This window comes from Dysidea avara, chromosome 5 (assembly GCF_963678975.1).
Source record: "Dysidea avara chromosome 5, odDysAvar1.4, whole genome shotgun sequence".
Lineage (NCBI taxonomy): Eukaryota > Metazoa > Porifera > Demospongiae > Dictyoceratida > Dysideidae > Dysidea > Dysidea avara.
The window spans coordinates 8,947,881-8,970,282 of NC_089276.1; the positions used below are offsets into that span (position 1 = coordinate 8,947,881).

The 22,402-nt window shown below is 36.7% G+C and overlaps 1 protein-coding gene across 1 annotated transcript; it reads left to right on the forward strand.

Annotated features, from left to right (window-relative positions):
* The first annotated feature begins 4,542 nt into the window (after positions 1–4,542).
* LOC136254976 (receptor-type tyrosine-protein phosphatase S-like) lies at positions 4,543–18,900 on the forward strand. Its single transcript, XM_066047696.1, has 8 exons — positions 4,543–4,623; positions 8,161–8,521; positions 15,793–16,197; positions 16,260–16,544; positions 17,590–17,889; positions 17,941–18,234; positions 18,284–18,568; positions 18,620–18,900. The coding sequence occupies exons 1-8, from the start codon at positions 4,543–4,545 to the stop codon at positions 18,772–18,774; spliced, it is 2,166 nt and encodes a 721-aa protein (XP_065903768.1). The 3' UTR covers positions 18,775–18,900.
* The last annotated feature ends 3,502 nt before the right edge of the window (positions 18,901–22,402 follow it).

The window sequence follows — 22,402 nt, forward strand, 5'->3', positions numbered from 1 at the left end:
TGCAGTAGATGCTTATAGTCATATTAGTGCTAAGTTTCAAGCTATAATTCTGCATGTATATGGTGTTAATACATTTGAACATGTTCTGTATCTCATAGAATGTATTGAACTAGACATGAGTCACACGATGCTATGAATACTAGAGTAACCTGTTTTTGACACTTTGTATAATACTGTAATATGTCTTGTAGTGATAATGTACACTTGGCCTATAAGTTACATACTGTAGCTCCAAAAACTTCTGCAGTTACACTAAGTGCAAAATATATTTGGTACTGTGAAACTTCTAATGGTAGGAGAATATGTTGAGATTTTAGTATACTTAATGGGTACACTGTAAATACAGTAGTGGTCACAACACACTAACACAGGTGTGATATTGTTGTCCAAACTGGCACATCCTTACAAGAGTAGTATGCACACCATATTAGTCACACTAATAACAGTGTGACCATACATGTACAGCTGAAAAAAAGCACTTCTGCATTCAGGAGTGGAAGGGTAGAATGTGACGGCTTTATTATCAAAGTCAACCACTCATAGTATTAGTGTGAAATACTACATCATCTGCAGTTTCACAATTGGTGTAACATTCCTGGAATGTCAACAATCTACAAACAGTACACAACACTATTATTAGTCAGTCAGCAACTTACTGCTTTCAAATCTCTATACTTAAACATTGTTTCAAAATGTATATAAAAACCTATATCACCAAGCCTGGAGTTTGATTGTGGGTTTAATTTCACTCAACTGAGGCTACCTTAAGATATGTACGGGCCCCCACTTATCATCAGTATACAAATTTTTCATCTCTACTGTTGACTGGATTAATCTAATGGAAATTCTATGAGTTAATGTTAATCAAGAGTAAATTTACTCTTGGTTAATGCAAATTGGTTACTTTATTGATACAAACATATCAGCTTTGTTCACCGACTTGAACTGTCACTACAATAAAATGTGTATTTGTGCATATCACACACACATACTTCGGTGGAGTATGTGATGTGTAGGAGATGATGGTTCACAATTGCTAACTAATGGACAAATGGGTTCACATTTCAGTGCTAACTAATGGACAAATGTGAACAGTGTGTCTGTGTAATGGCTTAGCACAAAATGAGTTTATTTATAGCACATAAATTCAATAAAATTGATGCTTTTCTATACATCCTACTACCTCTAAATGATAAAGGATGCCAAAGAACACCCGATTTTGAACACTATAATAGCAGAAAATAGTTTTTCATTTACAAATCTTAGTGTTATGTACACCAATATACGGTCACACTGCTTGTCTTGTGTGCTTCACACACTATATCCTGAAAGTGTGCCTGCACCCCAAGGGTGTGCTGCTGGTTTTGTGTGCTATATATGATCACCTCAGTTTTAACAGTGTATACTGTACAGCAATGATGGTAATTTGGTGAGAGTTCTTTGCAGCATGTGTCCAGCTAAATTTAGCCAGCTTATAGCAACACAGCACTGCACATTGTAATATGCAAACTTTTTAAAAAGTAACTAGGTACAGCATGCGCACATAAATATTATGCTAGCGTTATAACTATATAGGTGACTATGCTTTAGGGATGTCAATTGGTGAAGAAAATAAACTATCAGTGCTGGGTTAGTGAATGAGATACATACTGTAGGTACTGACGTGAAAGCTCCTATGTTTTAATAAATGCTGTGACTCTGAGGTTATCTGTGTCTCTACTATGAGTTGCCTGTGCACACTATATAGCTATATACAAATATGTGTGCATTTGGCTTATTTCATAGATGTGGCTAGCTAGACTTACACTGACAGTTATCCAAATTAATGATCCAATGTTATTTTGGGTTGTATGGATTCTTTGGTTAGTAACAGGTAAACCACCTCATTCAGGTTGTGTAAAAAAAGCTAACCACCATACATAGTGGTATTTTGAAATAAGACTTGATTTAATAGCAATATATACAGTAGCTATATATGGCTATTTGACTGTGTTATAATTATGACTTGTTAACCAGCTGTAATTGTCATGTTATACTTTACTGTAATAACACAAACTGGGTGTGCTTTAAAGAAACTTTGTTCTTTTGTCAATATTATTCTCAATTTCAGTTTTTAAAGTCAAGATGACTAAACTCAATCAGATCTAAGAAACACGACAGGTCCTAAATACCATCTTTTGATCCACATATATGAAATACAAGCATATCAGTGTGGAATACACATTCTAGTTTGTGTGTGCTACTGACATCTTCATAGCTAACAGCACGTAGCTACAAATTTCAGAAGCTTGAGGTTTATACTTGATGTGGAATCTGATCTGAAGTAAGTTCACTGTAAAATCTGCATTTATGATCATCATGTCAATTGCCACATAATATACCCAAGGACATTAATTGTCAACTACTGTATTATATTATTCACATGCAGTCTACCCTTATAGGGTGATCTTCACCATTTGCAACACACTTTGCTGACTCTGGTTAGCTATAAGGAGAAATTATTGATGAGGGTCAGCGTTGAAACCGGGTCACTACTGCTGACCCGGATGACCCACTGACCCGGATAGCAATCCGGGTCAGACCCGGATTTGACCCGGATTTGACCCGGATGTGACCCGGATTAATTAAAGCCGAGGCGTGCGATAAGAGCTATGTTTCGGCTAGTCTTGAGCGAGCGAACGAGGCTACGTTTTGAGCGTTCGATTCGTGTTGAGTAAATATTGCAACTTCAGCCTAGCTGTAGGTTGAAGACCAAAAAAAAAAAAAAAAAAAAAGGTCATCACCTACTAAAAATAGCTACCCCTCAGGCTGAGCGTATGTTGGTAGCGCGACAAGTGGGCGTGGCTCACGAAAAAGCTACGCGATAGCGTTTATAAGTTTCCACGTCGTCAAACGAACAATTTCGTGTCTCACGTGATCCAATTAGGGTAAGACCAGGATAATTTGTAAACCGGGTCAGACCAGGATGACCCGGAGAAAATGTGACCCGGTTGACCCGGATGACCCGACCCGGTTTCAACGCTGATGAGGGTGGCAAAGGAAGGACAGTGGTCTACCCACTCTCATATCACCCCAGGGCCCAGGAATCCTTGTTTAATACCATCACTGTGTTGAGAATGGAAATTATTGTTGTTTATTGCAATGTGATGAAGATGATAGCTAGGGTGTCTTTTATAAATGTGTACTTTATACAAATACAGTGCAGCTAGACAGCAATTAGAACGTAGCTACCTAGCTATATAGGTTACTAGGCGATTCATGACTTTGTCAGAGGGGAATATAGTGGCTATAAACTGTGCGCCAGGAAACCAATTCAGTCTGCGGTGGTCACTTCAACGGTTCCCCAGTCATTGAAACCGATGTCCATATTTAGCCCTTCATGCAGACCACGTGCACACTATTGCTAATCACGTAATTTTTGCTGGACTCGAATTTTATAAGTAGCTTGTTATAGAGTGTAATTATAAGATGCTGGACAACACGGAAAAGTGGTTATCTGACTGTTGCTTAGATCAATTGGATTGGCCATCATTACACCAGAAATAAAACTACTTCACTATCTGTCAAGTACATAACATCTTGCACCACCAATCAGCAATCTCTTCTTCACGGTATTTCTCTGCAGTTAATAGACATTGAAATCCATCAGCCTTAGACTCCTCTATATCCACCATTAATGCTTATCGGTTTTCCTTTTTCATCAACTCACCTTTCCTTTGGAACAACGTACCTTCCAATATCTTACAGATAACTGACCCCAAACTATTCCGTGTTGCCCTCTTGCGCTTTCTTTTTAAACTAAATGTTGCTTTGTATTTATCTGCTATTGTACTGTTTTATTTGTTGTTTTTGTATTTGTGTATTGTCCTTGTATCTTGTACTGTTTTGTCCTTTTGGGGAGCACGTTCGCAGGCTCAGCCTTTTGTGCAACCCTTGTCATTTGACTAAAATTGATAATAATAATAAGTTAAGACTACGTTGGCGGTAAGCTTACAAAGAAACACGCATACACTGATACAGTCACTTACGCTTAAGGTCCCACGCCAGAACTCCCAATATGAGGTAGAACAATTTCATTCTGTTGACCTGTCTACGAAATCTGATCAGTAGCTTAATTATTGGTTTAGCTTTCATGCAATTCTGCTGTTTAGTTAACCCCCATGTTCGCATATTTTAACTATTAGGCTTGCTTGATGGTGGAATAAGGTTCATGCAAAAGATATCACCATGCATGCTACTTTAGGACATGATCTTTAATGCTTCATTCCCAATGCATTGATTCATGCTATTGTGAATGTGAAATGGTCCTGCATGTAGGGCAGGCACCAATGCTAGTTATTACTTGAGTTGAAGTCGATTGTGATAACAATGATATCATCTGAGTATACTGTGGGATATAACTATTATTATATCCTAGTGCGTGGGAATTTACAGATGATAGACTAAGTTCCGGTTTAGGTATTCTGTTAGTGTGCACAAAATTTCATCTGAATTGTGTACAGAATTAACTTTGTAACAGCTAAAGAGACACATAGTATAGTGATGGATAACTTTGCAACCAGTTGTCTTTATCTGTGGTTGGTGGAGTTGTGTTGTGTGGCATGCAAGACTGGCTGGCAAGTGGTGAGGATTGCTACTGAAATAGAATGATGCAGCCATAATATGTTATTGGAAGAAGTCAGCTCTATACTGCACAGTGCTGAAACTAATCCATGATGACAGTACCAAGAATTGACACTGACTGTTTTAACCATCGCAATACTGTCACTGTATAAGGCCACTATTTAATGATTTTCTGTTTTTCATCAGTGCTTGTTACTGCCATATGTATTTCCCCATTATTAAAAAATTTAACCATTATTTCATCTGATTAACCAAATATTGAGGGAAACTGCAATCTTTCTCATTTTCTTGGCTATATGTGCAAGGTACCTACTGTATAATGCACCAATCTTGAAAACTGAACTGCACATCCTCAACTAAACTAGCTGAGTTAGTTAAGTTAGCAAATTGCCTGTTATGCAGAGAGTATCAGGCCCTGGAGAGTATAGAGGCATGAAATAGTTATTTGTGGTAAGTGCTAGGTGTAATGACTTGCCCGCACTCTACATTTGGAATTTTGTGATGAAAACAAAATCACCAAATTAATAGTGGATTGAAGGTTTAACCATTTCATTCATTTAGCAGGTGTAAGTAGTACTGCTGTGTTGTTTGCGAATGTTCTGTATTTGGCTATTTACTCCATTTGTAGCAAAGTCATTCATGGTCATTATGATGTCACGAACTAGTCTGACTTGCTCCGCTACAACATTGTCACTGGGTGAAAATAACACACAGTAGCAGAGCTGCTTTGTTTTATTGTATGGTAGCTATCACTTAGTGTGGCACTTTGATACTCCTACACACTGGGATTTAAATGCTGTAGTCTACGACACAACATGGGCAAAATATTTGTGTCAAGATGGGCAAAGTATTTTTTGTCAAGAATTTGAGATACTCTAATAGAGCAGTCATTACTCTAATACAACATTCAACTGATCATTAAAATTCTATTGTATACTGCCTTATTTTGCTTAATAATTAACAACAAATGCCTAAAATGTCTCAGGACACCTGTTCCTACTCTAACAGTGTCTCCTAGATATGTTTGTTGGCTTTAGCATTCTTGCAGGTTTTTACTGGGATAGATAAATGATTCTTGATGAAACACAAATATGAGCCTACTTAAATACTGCACCTTCAATAGTAGCTGCACTTGAGCAGTGCCACAATCGATTTTAAAAATAAAGGCTTAATAAACAAACATTGTTTTCAAGCATTGAGTAGTGGTCAAGTTTGAATGGTCACTGGGTAGATTGATGTCTTGCTGTTTTAATAAGATGAATATTGTTTTTAAAGTGATTCCCATTGTAATTCATTTAATATTCCATAGCACTGGCATCATATACCTTTTTATAGATATGGAGCAGCATGCCCTGTATTTTCTTTAATGTATTTTAATTATTATCTGGTGTGAACTCTGGCATACTCAAGTTTAGGTTGTACCAAGCTAAGGTATACTCTTTCAACAAAGCTATTGTCTGGTTGGCTATACTGAATGTGCTTATGCCATTTGATCATGACCTCCAAATATTTGTAGAATGGCTCTGTAAGGCAAGGTTGTCTTATTTCATCTAGGGCCGGCATGAAATATTTATAACAAAACATTTAGATACATTTATTTTCGTAAATAATTTTATTTCCATGATGTTTTCAGCAGACTGTAGAATAACTTATGGAGCTCCTTAGCTGTAGTAGTGGTATAAGGTGAAGTATCCACTGTCCAAGCAATGAAAACTCCTGTCAATTTGCAAAGTAGTATACATTGTAATTGAATTATTTAAAGATCTCCACTTATGGCCAATCCAACTGATAGTTATGTTTCTTGTGCCATGAAGATCAGTTTCAGATGAAGTTCAGTTTCAGGTAGATTCTGTAATAATGAAATGACTGTTCAATTGAGTAACTGACTGTTCTATTAGAGTATATTAATCACACTATGTACCATGCCAATATTTTGCAGATTTTTATTTTAGTATATTTGCTGCAGCCTAATATTTATTTCTAAATCTGGCATGCAATGTAGGTATTTCCCCATTTCTGAAATTTTACATTCTCAGAAAAAGATGCTGGCAGTGAGCCGTAAATATAATTACTTTTTGGAGTGGCCTATAGGTATCAAAGCATATTCATGAAGCAATTTATGAGCTATCATTGCATGGGTATTGAAGCCTGACCTGTACTTTGTTCACAAAATCATATTTTACTAAATTATAATTAGCTACTTTACTTCTTAGGTACTATCTAATACTCACAAAAATGAGTAAAATTTCCATGCAAAACAGTTTGATTGTACAAAAAGGCATGACTAAAAGAAAAAATAGACAATGACTAAAAGGGTTGATATCTGGTCAAGAATGAATAATGCAACTAACTATGTTTTTTATTGGTCCTTTATGGACGTGACTAAAATGCAGAATGGACTGGGAAACAGACTCACAAACTGACTGGGACAAACTTACTCCAAATGTCTATTTATCACAGTTACCCACTCCAAAACAATATCGGAAGCTACAGTGACAGTAAATAAATATTTGAACGTTGTCTCGAAGCTTAAGCACTATTAAGCACTACGTTTAAAAGTGCTTATTCTTTTTGTGCTGAATTAAAGGTGTATTCTTGGCATGACTGTAAAATGCTGTAAATAACACTTGTTGAAGAGATGCTGTTACTAGATTTGTGTTCAGGCTAATTGCTGCAATTAGTTCCATAGCTGCTTCTCATTGTAACAGGTGACAGAAGGTGATGGGCAGGCTTCGAAGTAACACCATGTTGTACTTTATCAGCTGGTAAGACTGACTGCAACAATAAATTCGTGCTATGTTAATTATAATTCAACCATGTTTACAGCACTGATAGTGACAATTTCGCCCATAATTGCTATCACCCTGTGTTTATTAAACCTAGTTTTAAGTGCAGGCTTGTTGGCTCGAACGCGCTTTAAAATCACAGTCAAAGAGAGAGAAGCATCAATGGTGATGAAAATAATGCATACATATATTATACAGTAACTGAAAGTGTGGTGTGTCCTCGGGCACACACGACCACAACATGAGCTTTTTAAAGAGCTTTGTTGTGCATAGTATGCATTGTATTTGAGATGCTATGCTATGAGCTATACTGATGAAACCACGTTTTAGGCTTGTTTGAGCCAGTCTGTTTATGAGTCCGTTTCCCAGTCCGTTCCGCATTATAGTCATGTCCGATCCTTTACCATTGACTTGTGCAGTATTGCTGCATTCCTTAATTAATCCAATTACTTTAATTGACCAGTAATCTGGCTGAAATTTTTTTTCTCTGCACTGACTATTAAAAAGGTGACAAAATGATTAGCCAATTAAAGTTAAAATAAATTAAGTAGGAATGTAGCAAGACTGCACAGGTCAGTGACAAAGGATCAATGCAAGACACAGTTGCATTACCCTTCATTCTTGGCCACACCAGATATTAGCTCTTAGTCACCAGTTACTTTTACTGTACCTTTTTGTATAACCAAGCTGTTTTCACATGGGTATATGCAGTATATACAGAGCTCCATATACCACACTATATTGACATTAGCCATGTGCTCTTACAGTAGGTGTCGATGGTCAGTTCACAGTCACCATAGTCAGTAATCCAGCTGGTACACCAGTTAGTGGATCTACTAACACATTTGATTATCCAATATTGAGTAGTGTCACTCTGATATGTATGACATCAAGTGATGGATTTACATTTACAGTGACCAACTACCAGTGGGACACTACAGGATGTTTTACCAACGATGTTCATAATACTCCAACATGTTTTCCTACTGGTCAGACAACACAAAGTGTAACTGATAATAATCTACTTGCAGAGGATTCTGGCACCATCACTTGTACTGTAACCATTGGTGGTGCTGACTATACCAGTGGACCATTAACTCTTCGTATATCAGGTATATACACATATACACTTGAGAGTACATGCATCTGGTTATCTGTGTATACATTGTGGTCTTTGACAAAGCTGGTCCTCCAATAGTTTGTAGACATGGGAATTTAAACTAATTGTAAATTCCTGCCATTTAATTTTTTATTACTGGAAGCATTTGTTTGCATTATCATTTTGTGGGTGTACAAGACTTTGTAGCTAAAAGAAAGTTTCTAATATTGATCAGTTTTGCCAGGGTGCTGAAACTATAGTATAGCTATAGAATCAAATGTATGGTAGCTCTGTTGGTAGGATTCCCCTTTAAAATGAAATGTTCCCATCAAAACCATCATAGAAATATCATACACAATGAAAAAATAGTCTTAGTGCATCTAATATTTAATCCAGAACAAGAAAACACTTAAAGATGATTGGATTTTGAATTGAAAAACAAATTACTTTAACCTGATTTTTGGTCTGCTTGCCTGTCATCCTGACCACAGTTGCAAGGCTAGAGGCCAAATTAAGTGGCTCATAGCTACTATTTCATGCCAAAATAACAAACTCATGAGTTGCACGTGCTTTTTCTAGTTATCATGAGTGTCTGCCTTCTGTGCTTTATCTTTTTTGTCTTCAATTACGTGGTCATCTTCTTTGTGCAAACTGAGGCATTAATTCCATATTGTCACTTTTCTTAAAGGAGTAGGCTTGAGCCAATTATGCTTTGAAAATAGTGTATTATGCTTTTGAGTATTGCTAAAAAATCCAGCCAATTATGCTCAAAATTATGCTCTCTAAATCAAGATTATGCTCGAGTGCTGACAGTTTTATTAGAGTATATCTGAATTTCCTGACTGCTGTATTAGAGTAAGTGACTGCTCTATTATTAGAGTATCTCATCTTATTTCCAAAAAGTGTGAATAATCAGTCAAGAGATAGTAAAAACATAATAACACTGCAATTTTTTTTGATATGTAAATGCAGTAATAATGTGCAGTGCGTTCATGTTGTGCAGTATTTTTGGCACGCTTAGCACGTTTTTAATTAAAATTCTTGAAAATCATCCAATTATGCTGGCATAATGCTTGATGCTTTTGCTAGCCTATTATGCTCAAAATTATGCTGGCATAATTGGTGCAAGCCTATAAAGGAGTATATTTAGACACTACAAAACTATTTGAAACACTTAAGCTGCTGTAAGAGGGATGTGTGTAGCTGCACTTTTAAACAATTACTTGGCACCATGCCATTATCCGATCAGGTGTACTGCCACACTTTTAATGATCAGAGCTGGGAGACCACGCACCTTAATCTAGCTGTAATCAGCTGCATTACAGCTGCACTTTTGCTATAGATATGGCAATGAACCGTGTCCTTTAATCATGTATAGCTTAGCAGCAAGATCAAAATACTCTAATAAAGCAGTCACAGCCACACTTGCTTGTATATCATAACTATGCTATAACAAAAAGTTAATAAACTAAAACTACTATATTTAAAGTAAAGTAGGATTGCAGTGATAAACAGAGTGAAACAAGATATATGAATGATGATAGCTATGATATCTATCCATAGTTTGGCATTGACCAGTTGGTGATAACATGCCTATGTAGGGATTTTCCCACAAAGCTACAGTACCATCATTTTATCTCCTGTTTCACTACTTTTAATAATTGGAACTCTACTATTAATTATAGTTATACTTGGATGTCGATGATTTACAGGCAATCTATCAAATGGTTACAGTAGTACCGTTAAAGTAGGGATCACCCCACACATTTTGCACACTGCCCAAAATTCTGCCTTTGAAAATAGACATCTTACATGGTGAAAATCACCTTTAGGGAATAGTACTACAGTAGTCCAAATAATATATAATACAGCATTAAATATATACAGGTGGCCGGATATAGAATTTTAAAACAATCGCCAAAACTCAAATTTTAGTCTCACTGCCTGACTGACCACAGTTGCAAGGCTAGAGGCCAAATGAAGCAGTACATGGCCACCATTTTACGCCACAATAACAAACTCACCAGTGGTATGCGCCTTTTGGGGTTCTGACGAGTATAGGCCTTCTGTGCCTTGTCTTTTCTTTTATCTTCAATCAGGCTGCTTATCTTCTTCTTCATCCAACTAAACCATATCGAGGTGTTAATTTTCTGTATCAACACTTTCTTTCAGCAGCATATTTATATGCCACAGAATTATTTCAGAAGCGCTTCAGTACAGCACTATTATAAGAGGTATACTAGCTGGGTATCTGCAACTTTGCGATAGGTTGGTGACCACACCCATCAAAATCTAGGTAGACTAATAGTGATAGAGTATGGAGACCACACCTGTTAACAATCTAACTTTTTACTTAATAGTCACCCCTTATTGGTCTAGCTAGCTGTACACCCCTTGGTTGACTCACGATACTCTAAATACACAGTCATTCTAATACAACAGTCATGTGTGATATTCTAATTCACATGTTACACTGTAGCTAATACAACAAAAAACTGAACAAACTAGTATTTTAAAAAAATTGTTAGTTTAAAAATGAAGTTGGAATCTATGCAATAAAAAGTAATGAAACAAGAGATGAATGATGTTATTACAGCATAGCTCGGTGGGAAAGTCCTACTTTGGCATATATAATTTTGTTTAATGCCAAAGTAGGGATTTTCCTACCAAGCTATGCTGTAATACCATCATTCATCTCTTGTTTCACTACTTTTTATAGCATAGATCCCTACTTCATTAACAATTTTCAGTAGAATAAATGTTTGGATTAACAAGATAAACAATGGTGGGAGACAATTTTCACCCCTCAGTGCTTACCAAGTACTGAAATTACTGGTAATAAAATTAGCAAAGTAAGAAACTGGGCATCTTTTATTTTTAACAGTTTTCTGGGCATGATTCCTTCTGTTTGGGCCACCATCCCAGTAATTCTGAGCTACTGAGGGATGGTCTACCCTTCATCTTCTACTTCAGCAACATTGTTATTAACTATTAACTTTGTATGTATATCAGTGCATGCAGCCATCATATATATGTGACCTGCTGAGCGAAAACCCAACTAGTTTGCATAATTCTCTTAAACTGCATTGAAATACATTGAGTAAAAAACATGTACTACAAAAATAATTTTACGCATGTTTTAATTGCTTCAGTAAACAGTGAAACAAGGCTCAAATTGAGACAACTAAGTGGCCAACAGATTCACCTGTTAATGGTGAGTAAGAAACTCTTTGTTTCATTTCAGTGCCATGAAGCAAACATTAGTTATGAGCATTTGTTTATGTTGGGGTAAAATATTACACAAATGTCACCGTTTCTAAGTTTAAACAGCCTTTTTGCTTAAATGCATGGGCGTATGTAGGACAAAAACCATACCTTGCTGAATGCCCCATTTCATTGTGAAAACAATGAGCCAACTCCATAGCTTGTTTCCTTTGTGAGTTATGATTGATTAAATGAGTGCCTGTAATTTTTTTTTCCGTATAGTCACTGTACAAATCGATTGTTTTGCACTTCCTGCTGTCTATTGCTATAACTCCTTAACTATTCACCAGATAAAGCTGAAACTTTGACAGCCCATTGGTTTTTCGCTCTAGATAACAAAGAAGTTATAAAAAGAAGTTTGATAAAAATACAAGCTAGTTGGGTTTTTGCTCAGTGGGTCACATATGTGTGCACACTGTATTTGCTATCGTAATAGGGTTGGTATTATTATTAATTTGCTGTGCTCTATGCCTGTGGTGGGGGGTAATGGTTTGGCTTCTATTGTGCAATCCAGCCAATTAGGCTCCCACAAACATTTTAATGCATACTCCCATGCAGCCTTTAATGGATATTTTTGTATTACTCAGCATTTTAATGCCTTGTAAGGCAGGAAGGTAGTACAGCAAGCTTCCTTGGTTATCCTGTGACTCTTCTTAAGGTACTATAAGTGCTTCATTGTTAAGACTATGATAAACTTTTCAGCAATAGAACACTAGAACATGTGTATTTATATGGTTTTTCATAACGTAGCACTTGCTCAGAGTGAACAATGCCACTGGCACTAAGCAGCTGCATGGATAACATACAAAACCAATGTATAGTCCGTTTATGTACAAACTATTGCTAGGCCTACTGTATAAATATCAGTAGTGATATCGGTCCTCGTACTGTTTTGTACCGATACCAATATGTAAAATGGGTAAAAACTTTCATATCGGTGGCCAATATTTTTGCCGATCCAATAATTGGTACAGCTCTATTAGTTTCTCCCTTCTTAGTAATCCCAAGATAGTCTTTAGCCAAGTCTACAGTATTTGGTCACAACTGTAACAATGCCTCTAGCTAATAAACAGGTGCCTTGTGATCACGAACTCCTACTGCTTGCCTGGTCTGTACATACTTATTACATGGCTATTTCACTGGTTTCTTTACAGGTTGTCATGCAGTTCTTATCTCTAACTATGCCCTAATGTCCAGTAGTAAAGCTTCAAGGAGCTGCTCAAGGCCAACTATCTTATTAATTTGAGCTACTGTTAGGGACCCGCGGTCTTCACCTATTTTTCCCAAAATTATTTTCTGGAGTGATTCCTGAAATACAGCTAAAAACATCTGTTTTCTTTTAGAGATAATTACTATATAGCAAGCATAGATTGATCGAGATACTCTAAAAGAGTAGTCATATTTCATTTGGGTGACTGCTTTATTAGGGTAGGTGAATGCTCTATTAAAGTATCTTGATCTTTTCCCCACAGCGTTTTGCTAGCAGTGCTTGAGAGGTGTCTCCAAGAAAAAATTTATATTACACTGCTAGTAAAATTTACGAGTTTTAAGTAAAATTGTCCTATTATTCTGGAATTATTCCTTACCACCTATGATTCCCAAAATTATTCCAACATATTCTACTGGTCCTAGTTACTGTGGTACATTCTAAAAGCCACTTGTTTTGTAAGTCCATCAATCATATAGGCAGTTCATGGAAGGATTCCTTGTGATCCCAAGCTGAGTATAAAATTGTTGGTGATAAGCTTCTGCATTGATGTCATATCGGGCTAAGATAGCTACCTTAATAGTATCTCCCATCTCTGTTGAAGAAATAGCAGCTTATGGTAGTTGAGCTTTACCAGTTAGTTGAGGGCAAGATGAAATGGATCTTGTGAGCTTGCATAATACATTCAAAAGTCACTAGGTATGCTTCGATGCCGTCTTTAGCTGAGAGTGGAACTAGCTTACTTCCAATGAGTTGTAAGTGGTTTTCATGTCCATTATAGGCAGTCATGTGCTACTGCATTTGTACTTGGACTGCCTTCTCCTGTTGTACCATTCCAACTTGCCGAACTTCTCTCTCAGCAACAATCTCCTGCACACAAGTATTGCATTCTTCTAGCAATGCACAGTGACACTAACATACAGTACAGTAGTACTGTATAATTATTAGGGATCATGGATGCATTTCCTCATGAAAATATTGATCAGGAACCAGCATACGATAACTTCATGGTGCCTTGGCAGTATTGGTATAGAATCAAACCCAACAGTTATGACCAAAAATGCTCGGAATCAATAAGTTACTACAGAACTTTAAAAAAAAATCAACAGATTTTTGACTAACAGACAAGTGTAACGTAGTAATGGCTAAGGCTATGGGCTTGATCTTTTCACTGTTAGACATTGCTTCATCCCAACAGGTGCCTTTTGGCATACTGTATTATGTATAATATATGCATCACGGATTTACCTTTGTCCTTCTTTGTGTCCCATTTATTCCTGCTGCTGGTATAAGGTGTTGATTTGCGGTAGCTTCCTGTAGGTTCCCTACATTGAACAAGGGTGGTTTCTTTATATTTTAAATAGAAGTTATTCGTATTTTCTGTAGTAACTGGGTTGATTGCAGGGATGTTTCTCATAATGTTCTTTGTTTATAATGCTGTGTAACGGGCTGAACATAGCTGAAATTGAAGCATAATGGGCGCTTCACCTTTTCTGTAATTGATAGTTGGAGCATATGTTCAAATGAAAACATAACCTATGGTACTGTTCTCTGCGGTATGTGCTGGCTCACCAGTCACATTTATGTTACAAAAAAGTGAATGAACAAATAGTAGGAATTTCAAGTTTGATTAGGGGTCATAGACATACAGTAAAAAGTAGTAAAGCAAGGTAGGTCATCTACACCTGCAGATATACTAGTGGACATTTAATCTCTAGGGATTATAATCCACTAGTACAATTGCAGGTGGATGTAATGTAGATTATATACATGCAGCGCCAGGGACAGTTATACAAATGGTTTTGTTATTATTATTATTGTTTACTGTTCAAAACCTCTTACAAAGAGTATATACAAGCACAGATAATAAATCAGCAAAATTAATTATGTGGTTAATTGATGTTCAGCTAGCCTTGTTTTAAATTGGTCTAAACTTGGACAGGTGATGAGGTCGTTGGGTAAGTTATTCCAAATCTTTATACTTGAAGGGAAGAATGAGTTAAGGTATGAGTTTACTCTTGTGTTTGGCTGTAACAGCCTCATTGAATGACCTCGTAGAGAGTAGTTAGATGGAGCTGGTATGAGTATGGTATCAGCCGGTATATCTATTAATTGGTGCATGATCTTAAACATTGTGATCGCTTTCAGCTGGTTTTTGCAGTGAGCCAGAGGTGGCCAATTCAAATTTTACAACATGTTTGTAACACTTGCATATGAAGAATAATTATTATACACAAACCTTGCACACCGTCTTTGAACTGATTTAATAGCTAAGATATCCTTTTGTGTATAAGGGTTCCAGACCACACAGGCATACTCTAGGATTGGTTTAATAAGTGACTTGTAACAACTCACTTTGACTGAGATTGGGCAACTATGAAGGTTACGTTGTAAAAATCCTTTGATACTGTTAGCTTTGTTAGTTATCTGTCTAATGTGTTCAGACCAGGATAGCTTCGAGTCAATAGTTTTGACTGGTTCTACTTCTGAAATACATGACCTTCCTTTTTTCACTGCTTTTTATAGCAATAATCCCTAAGTATTATGTTGTTTAAAGCAGTTTGCTAGAATAGCACTTTTCTTAATATGCCTAGCAATGTAATTAAAATAATTCATGAATTACAAAATCTTAAATTAAATTAATAATTCTGTAGCTATTATCACAAAACAAAAATCTTTTAGCTAAAATAGCATAGGTATGTAATATGAATAATTATATGTTCCAGCTAGCTAGCTGCATGCACCTGATTTTTAGAAGTACGTAGCACAATGTAAACTTGTTATAATACCACTTGTGTACATACATGTATTAGAAATTGCAATGGCTAGAGTGGCATCTAATGGTGGTCCTAGTGTGGATTTAGTATCTAGTAATCAAATTACTGACTACTCATTTATTTTTCAACCGTTTACACTTGATCCATTTAATGCAATTCTTCGATGTGCTTCTGGACTGGGACCTACTGGTAGGGATTTAAATACTGCACTGGGTGGATGGTACTTTAATGGAACTCAGGTAGATGTACCAACTGGTTCAGTTTGTGCTGATCCTGTATTTGAAGTACGTCCAGCACCTGTTTGGAGATTTCCAGGAGTAATCAATTTATATCTGTGTGGAACATTCACTACTACTGAAGAAGGTGTTTACTCATGTATAATGATGAACAGTTCAATGATGAACCAGACCATGAGGGTGGGTGTGTACTTTAGTGGAAGAAGTGAGTCACTTGATATGTACCCTATCACCTCATTGTTAACCAGCTTTCATCTCTCTACATAGTTGCTCCAATGATAGATACTCCATTTCCTGTAACAGTTACTCTTGGTGTACCCTTCACATTGTCCTGTACCTCACGAGGTTCACCCCCAGACACATTCACATGGAGAAGGAGTGATGGTCAAGCAGTGCCATCTATAAATGTCAATGCAGTGATTCATACTAATACTAGTGCAGTGTTCTGTGCTGAGTACATGGATACTATTACTACAAGTGGAATTTACACATACACATGTACTGTGACTAATCTTATTGGAAGTGATAGTGAGACCATCACTGTTACTACTGGTAAGTATTGTTTTGTGCTGTATCAAGACACATAGTATTGCATCATGCGGCCAAGAAGCTGGCCACACTGTGAGTATATTTTCAGGGAGAAAAATGCAATTTTCATATATATGTAGCTCTGTGCTCCTTTCCCGAATTGAAATCATTTTTATACTGCAAACGTTGCCAGCTCCCCACATACTTAATTTGAGCAAGATTGCCTAATACAGTTGTGAAATATGAGCCCTAAAATTTTGGCTTGATTGTTTCATTTTTTTTCCTTACATTGTTTAGGGGGCTTAGATTATTCTTTTGCACATTTTACAAAAACCTATTATAAAATTCAAATGCATAGCTTGATTTTCTTGAACTTGGTGCACTTTAAGAATGTATTTTGGCATAATCACATGCCAAGTTTGGTGCAAATCTGATAAACAGTCATAGAGGTATAAACTAGTATTTGCATTGAGAAAGGTTGAATTGTTGTTATACCTGCAGGGTAAATCGCTTATGGGAATAACTTAAAAATCGGTATGCATATAGGTTGGTTGTATACAATCACTGGACTGGACTAGTGGGCTGGACTGGTGGACTGGACTGCTGGACTTGGGCTTTTTTTAAACCAAATATTGGTCAACTGGCTGGTGAAAAAAGATGTGAAATCCAAGGTGGCGGCCAAGAAATGGCTGTGATGGTAGGTTAAAAAAATTTTAATAATGACAATTCAGGTGAATTTTGTGCCAAGACCAAGCGGCACCAAAATTCACCTGAATTGTTGTTATTAAAATTTTTACCATTAACCTACCATCACAGCCATTTCTTGGCCGCCACCTTGGATTTCACATCTTTTTTCACCATAGCCTTTTTGAGGGCCACACACTTTTTTACAGCTTGGCTGTTTTGGATTAGATATCATTAACATCATTGCAGTCATTTCATGGCTGCCATCTTTGATTCCACAACTTTTTGCACATAATGACATTCCACTAGTTATGCTCTTTGTGTATACTATTGATTTACAAAATATTTAACTATTTTAATGATGCATGTGGCTATTCACATGTAGCTGTTGGTCCTCCTGATAATGTCAGAGCTACAGTGACATCATCTCGTAGTGTTGAGGTCACATGGGACCAATCCCCAACAACTGATGTTACTGGCTACCTCATCTCATATACCACTACTACTTCATATATCAGTATTAGTAGTAGGAGTGGAAGTATGATGGTGACTGGTCGTAGTATTACAAGTGTTACCCTCACCAATCTGGAGGAGAACACTCCCTATAACATCACTGTACAAACTGATAGTAGTGGTACACTTAGTGTTAATAGTGATGTAGTGTCAGTAACAACATGGAAAGATGGTAAGTGATACATAGTGTGATGTGAGAGAAGCTCATGTTATAACTCCACAGTTCCTAGTTCACCACCACAGAATGTGATGGTAACAAGTGTTAACCCATCATCACTGAGGGTGTCATGGCAACCACCACCAGAAATTGATCATAATGGAGTAATTAATGGTTATTTGATTCAATACACCAGGGTTGATACAAGTGATATGATGAGTGAATCTGTTATCAGTGGACTTTTACATACAATATCAGGACTTGATCCATTTGTTGATTACTTAGTAATAGTTACTGCTATGACTATTAATGGAACTGGACCATTTAGTAATCCTGAAGTACAAACTTCAGGACAAAACAGTAAGGCATATGATAATTATATATAATTAAGATTACCACTTTTTTACAGGACCTGCTGTGCCAAGATCACTGATTGTGAACAGTGTTACTGATACTACAGTGACTTTGTCATGGATGACACCTGTTCCACCTAATGGGATTGTTACTCAATATGACTTACAATATAGAAGATGTGCTGGTGGAAGTTATACTACACTACAGCCATTGAACAATGAAGTTACACGTACAGTAACTGGACTAGCTGTTAACACTGAGTACTGCTTTATAGTGAGGGCATATACTGTTATATTATTAGGACCTGGTCCGTGGACTGATGAAATTAGGGGCAGGACTTGTAAGTCACATATGATACAAGTTATCATTATCATATGATAATGTCCTTTAGATGGTCCTCCCAGTAATTTTAATGCTGTGACATTGTCACCTCGTAGTATTGAGGTCACATGGGATCCACCAATAGCTAATGTTGATGATATTAATGGTTATATCATATCATATGATCCTGTGGAGGGTTTGCTGTTGAGGGCAGTGTGGCAATAAGTAGATCATCAACTAGGGTTCCTATTGATGGATTAGAAGAGTTTGTCAGTTATGACATCACGGTACAAGCAGTGTATAATTTGATTAATGTTCCTACTACCAGTTCAGTGAGAGTGATGACTTGGTCAGATGGTAAGTGAAGTATTATAAGTAACTATATTACCAGTATGCTGTGATAGGTGCAGTGTATATAATTTAAAGCATAGTTGAATTATATGGTGCTTTCCGTTGCAGCATTTAAGGTTAAAATACATATGCACTGAAATATAGCATTTGTATCAACAATTTGTTTGGTAATATAGTAGGATCTTGATAATATGAATCTTGATTATCTGAACCCTTGATTATCTGAACAGTATAAGTGACTACTCTATTAGAGTATTTTGTCATTAGATGAACTTTCTATTAGAGTAAGTGTATGTTCTATTAGAGTAGTTGACAGAACTTTGTATAATTTAATGAATAGGCTTCATTTATTCACACACAGGTATTTGGATAATGGAGGTCCTACTGTATAGCTATTGTACTACCAAGAGTCAATATACTATTATTATAGTGGCCCGCCCACTATGATTATGAACTCTTGGTAGTACTCTGAAATAATTAATTTCTGCAGCAACCCAAAATTCTGTTGCTTTCTAGATTTCCTGGGAAGTGTTGCACAGCATTAGTATAACTTTAATTCTGAAGATTGATACGTACTATATAGCCAATTATGCTTTTAGTTTTGCACAATATGCATTGTATTCAGAAATACTTTTGCCTCAGTTCCCATGTTTTGCTAATAATATCTGTGCACAATCTGATTAACTTTCAAGCTTGTGAGCAACAAAAATATTATTGCTTGAAAATTTTAAAACTTATTTGGTGCACAGTATGTATCTCTAATAAAACAGTTATGTTGAATAGATACCTGACTGCTGACTGTTCTATTACTCTCTACGGGTGACTTGTTCATAGCTGAAACTTTTATAGGGTGAGTTGTTTGTGACTGAACTCTTTACATGGTGACTTGATTGTAGCTGATCTCTCTACTGGGTGACTTGTTCGTAGCTGAAATTTTTACAGGGTGACTTGTTTGTGGCTGAACTCTTTACATGGTGACTTAACTGTCTCTACGGGATACTTTCTAACATAGCTGAGTTCTACAGGGTGACTGATAACATACTGTAACTTAACTCTACAGGGTGACATTTTGTAATTGAACTCTCTACTAGGTGACTTGTTGTTAGCTGAACTTTCTAGGGTGACCTGTATGTTGCTGAGCTCTCTACATCGTGACTTAATTACATCTGACCCCTCTTTAGGTTGACTTGTAACATAGCTGAACTTTCTTAAGGGTGACTTGTTTGCAGATGAACTCTATTCTCCTGACTTTTAATACACCTGAGCTCTCTGCAGAGTGACTTATTACATAGATGAACTCTCTGAGGGTGGCTGAACTCTCTACATGGTGACTTGATTGTATCTGAAAGCTCTAATAGAGTATGTAGCTAAATGTTTTAATAGAGTAACTACTCTATTAAAATATCTCAATCAAGCATTTTTCACTCCTGGTTGGCTTTCATAGTATAACTCAGTGCTTTCTAATCTAATTGCTTGCACCTTCCTACAATAATTAATCTACCTATATACCTATTTTCAGCTCACCCCATTATCTAGTTGCCTGGTAGGCGTGGCAAGTAATACATTTTTGCTAGCAAAACTCGATTGTGCATCTCTACATATGGTTGGAATTTTTGTTATAACTCTCTTACTGCCCTCCAAGTTTGAAGTAAAGCATGCACAAATAAGATTGATTTTTCTAAGTGGAGTGAAAAGAAAATGAAGGAAGACACGAAGAAATTAAGACAAACATAGAGGGTGCATATCTCAGTGATGGCTGGGCAGATTCAACTCAAATTGAAACAGGAGGTGCCCCACCCCAAGGGAGTTTCCACAGTAATAATGATACGTAATTTCTAGTCTACAAAACAGCCTAGCTGTGAAAAAGGGGTGCGCCCCCTCCAAGAAAAGCTAGATTTGAAATTGAAGGTGGCATCTAAGAAATGGCTGTGATTGGAAAAAGTTTAACAATGATAATTCAGTTGGATTTGGTGCTGAATCCTAGTGAAACTTGGAGAAGGCAACAAATTTATCTGAATTGTCATTATTAAAATTCCACCATAACAGGCATTTCTTGGTTGCCAGCTTGGATTTCACATCCTTTTCACCCTGACTTTATTAGGGCCACACCCTATTTTTACAGCTTTCCTGTTTTGGTATAGATAGTATATAGACCGACAGTTCAATAGAGCTGCAGTACTTCATAGTGCTCTGTAGTTTTCCATGTTTTCGTAGGTAACCACAAGCATGCTGTTCCATTGGCCCTGTATGGCTTCTCATAATTACTTTTGTTGTACTTCACTAGAAACAGTGTGTGCATTATGTTATGATACTACCTTTGGCACGTGTACCCTGGTGTGAACACGGTTTTGCTTTGTAGTAAGTTGTCTGAAGATATGTTTAGCAATATTGATGAAGTATATAGTCATCGATAAGTATTTACTGGTTTTGTGTCAGCTGCCATGAGCTGGTTATGAGTTAATCAACAAGTCTTCTGGTAGTTTGATAAATGAGATATTGAATCTGCTATTCACTAAGACACTGGAAAGTGTTGTGGGTCAGTTCATTAAAGTTCTCATTGACACAAAAAGGCAATTTCAACAATTTTATCAAACAGTATGGTAGTACTGTTTAAGTAGGGTCTGCATTAAAAGTGACACGCGCAAGCCTAGAGCCCAAACGAAGCAGCGCACGGTCACCATTAATTTTTATGCCACAACATGCCTTTTGGGGTTCTGACGAATGTACGCCCTGTGCGCCTTGTCTTTTCTTTTATCTTCAATCAGGCTGCTTGTCTTCTTCATCCAGCGAAACCATATCGAGGCATTAATTTTCCATATAACACTTTCTTTAAGACACCACAAGATTATTTAAGGCGCTTAGACTATGCTACTGTACGGAGGTACCAGTACTCCACGATAGGTCACAAAATCACGCCCATTCTTTATTCTACGTATTATCGATCTATCGATCAAGACCACGATGACCACACCCATTTTACACTAGCTGCATTTGTGACCACACACCTTCAAGTTGGTAGGCTGATTCGAGATACTCTAGTCTAATCATAGAATAATCGGTCAAAACCATGATGACCACACACCCTTTTGGGCAAGCACACATGACTCAAGATACTCTAATACAGCAGTCACCCTAATAGAACAGTCGCATGCTTATAGCTAGCTGTATACCTTAACAAAAAAACAACTAAACAAACTAGTAGGGATCCAAGCAATAAAAAGTACTAAAACAAGAGAAGAACAATGGTAGCTATTACAGCATAGCTCAGTGGGAAATCCCTACTTTGGCATTAAATCCTTACTTTGGCATTGAACACAAAATAATTGTTATACCATGCCAAAGTAGGAATTTCCCATTGAGTTATGCTGTAATAGCTACCATTGTTCTTCTCTTGTTTCAGTACTTTTATCACTTGGATCCCTATTTCATTTTTTTAAAATTATAATTTTTAATACGCTAGTAATATTTTCCTCACAAAACGATCATATTGACCATTTCAATT

Coding starts and splice junctions, on each gene's coding strand:
- LOC136254976 (XM_066047696.1), top strand. CDS start 4,543: ATGGATAACTTTGCAACCAGTTGTCTTTATCTGTGGTTGGTGGAGTTG. Junction 16,198..16,259: donor TGTGTACTTTAGTGGAAGAA/GTGAGTCACTTG, acceptor CTCTCTACATAG/TTGCTCCAATGATAGATACT. Junction 16,545..17,589: donor GACCATCACTGTTACTACTG/GTAAGTATTGTT, acceptor ATTCACATGTAG/CTGTTGGTCCTCCTGATAAT.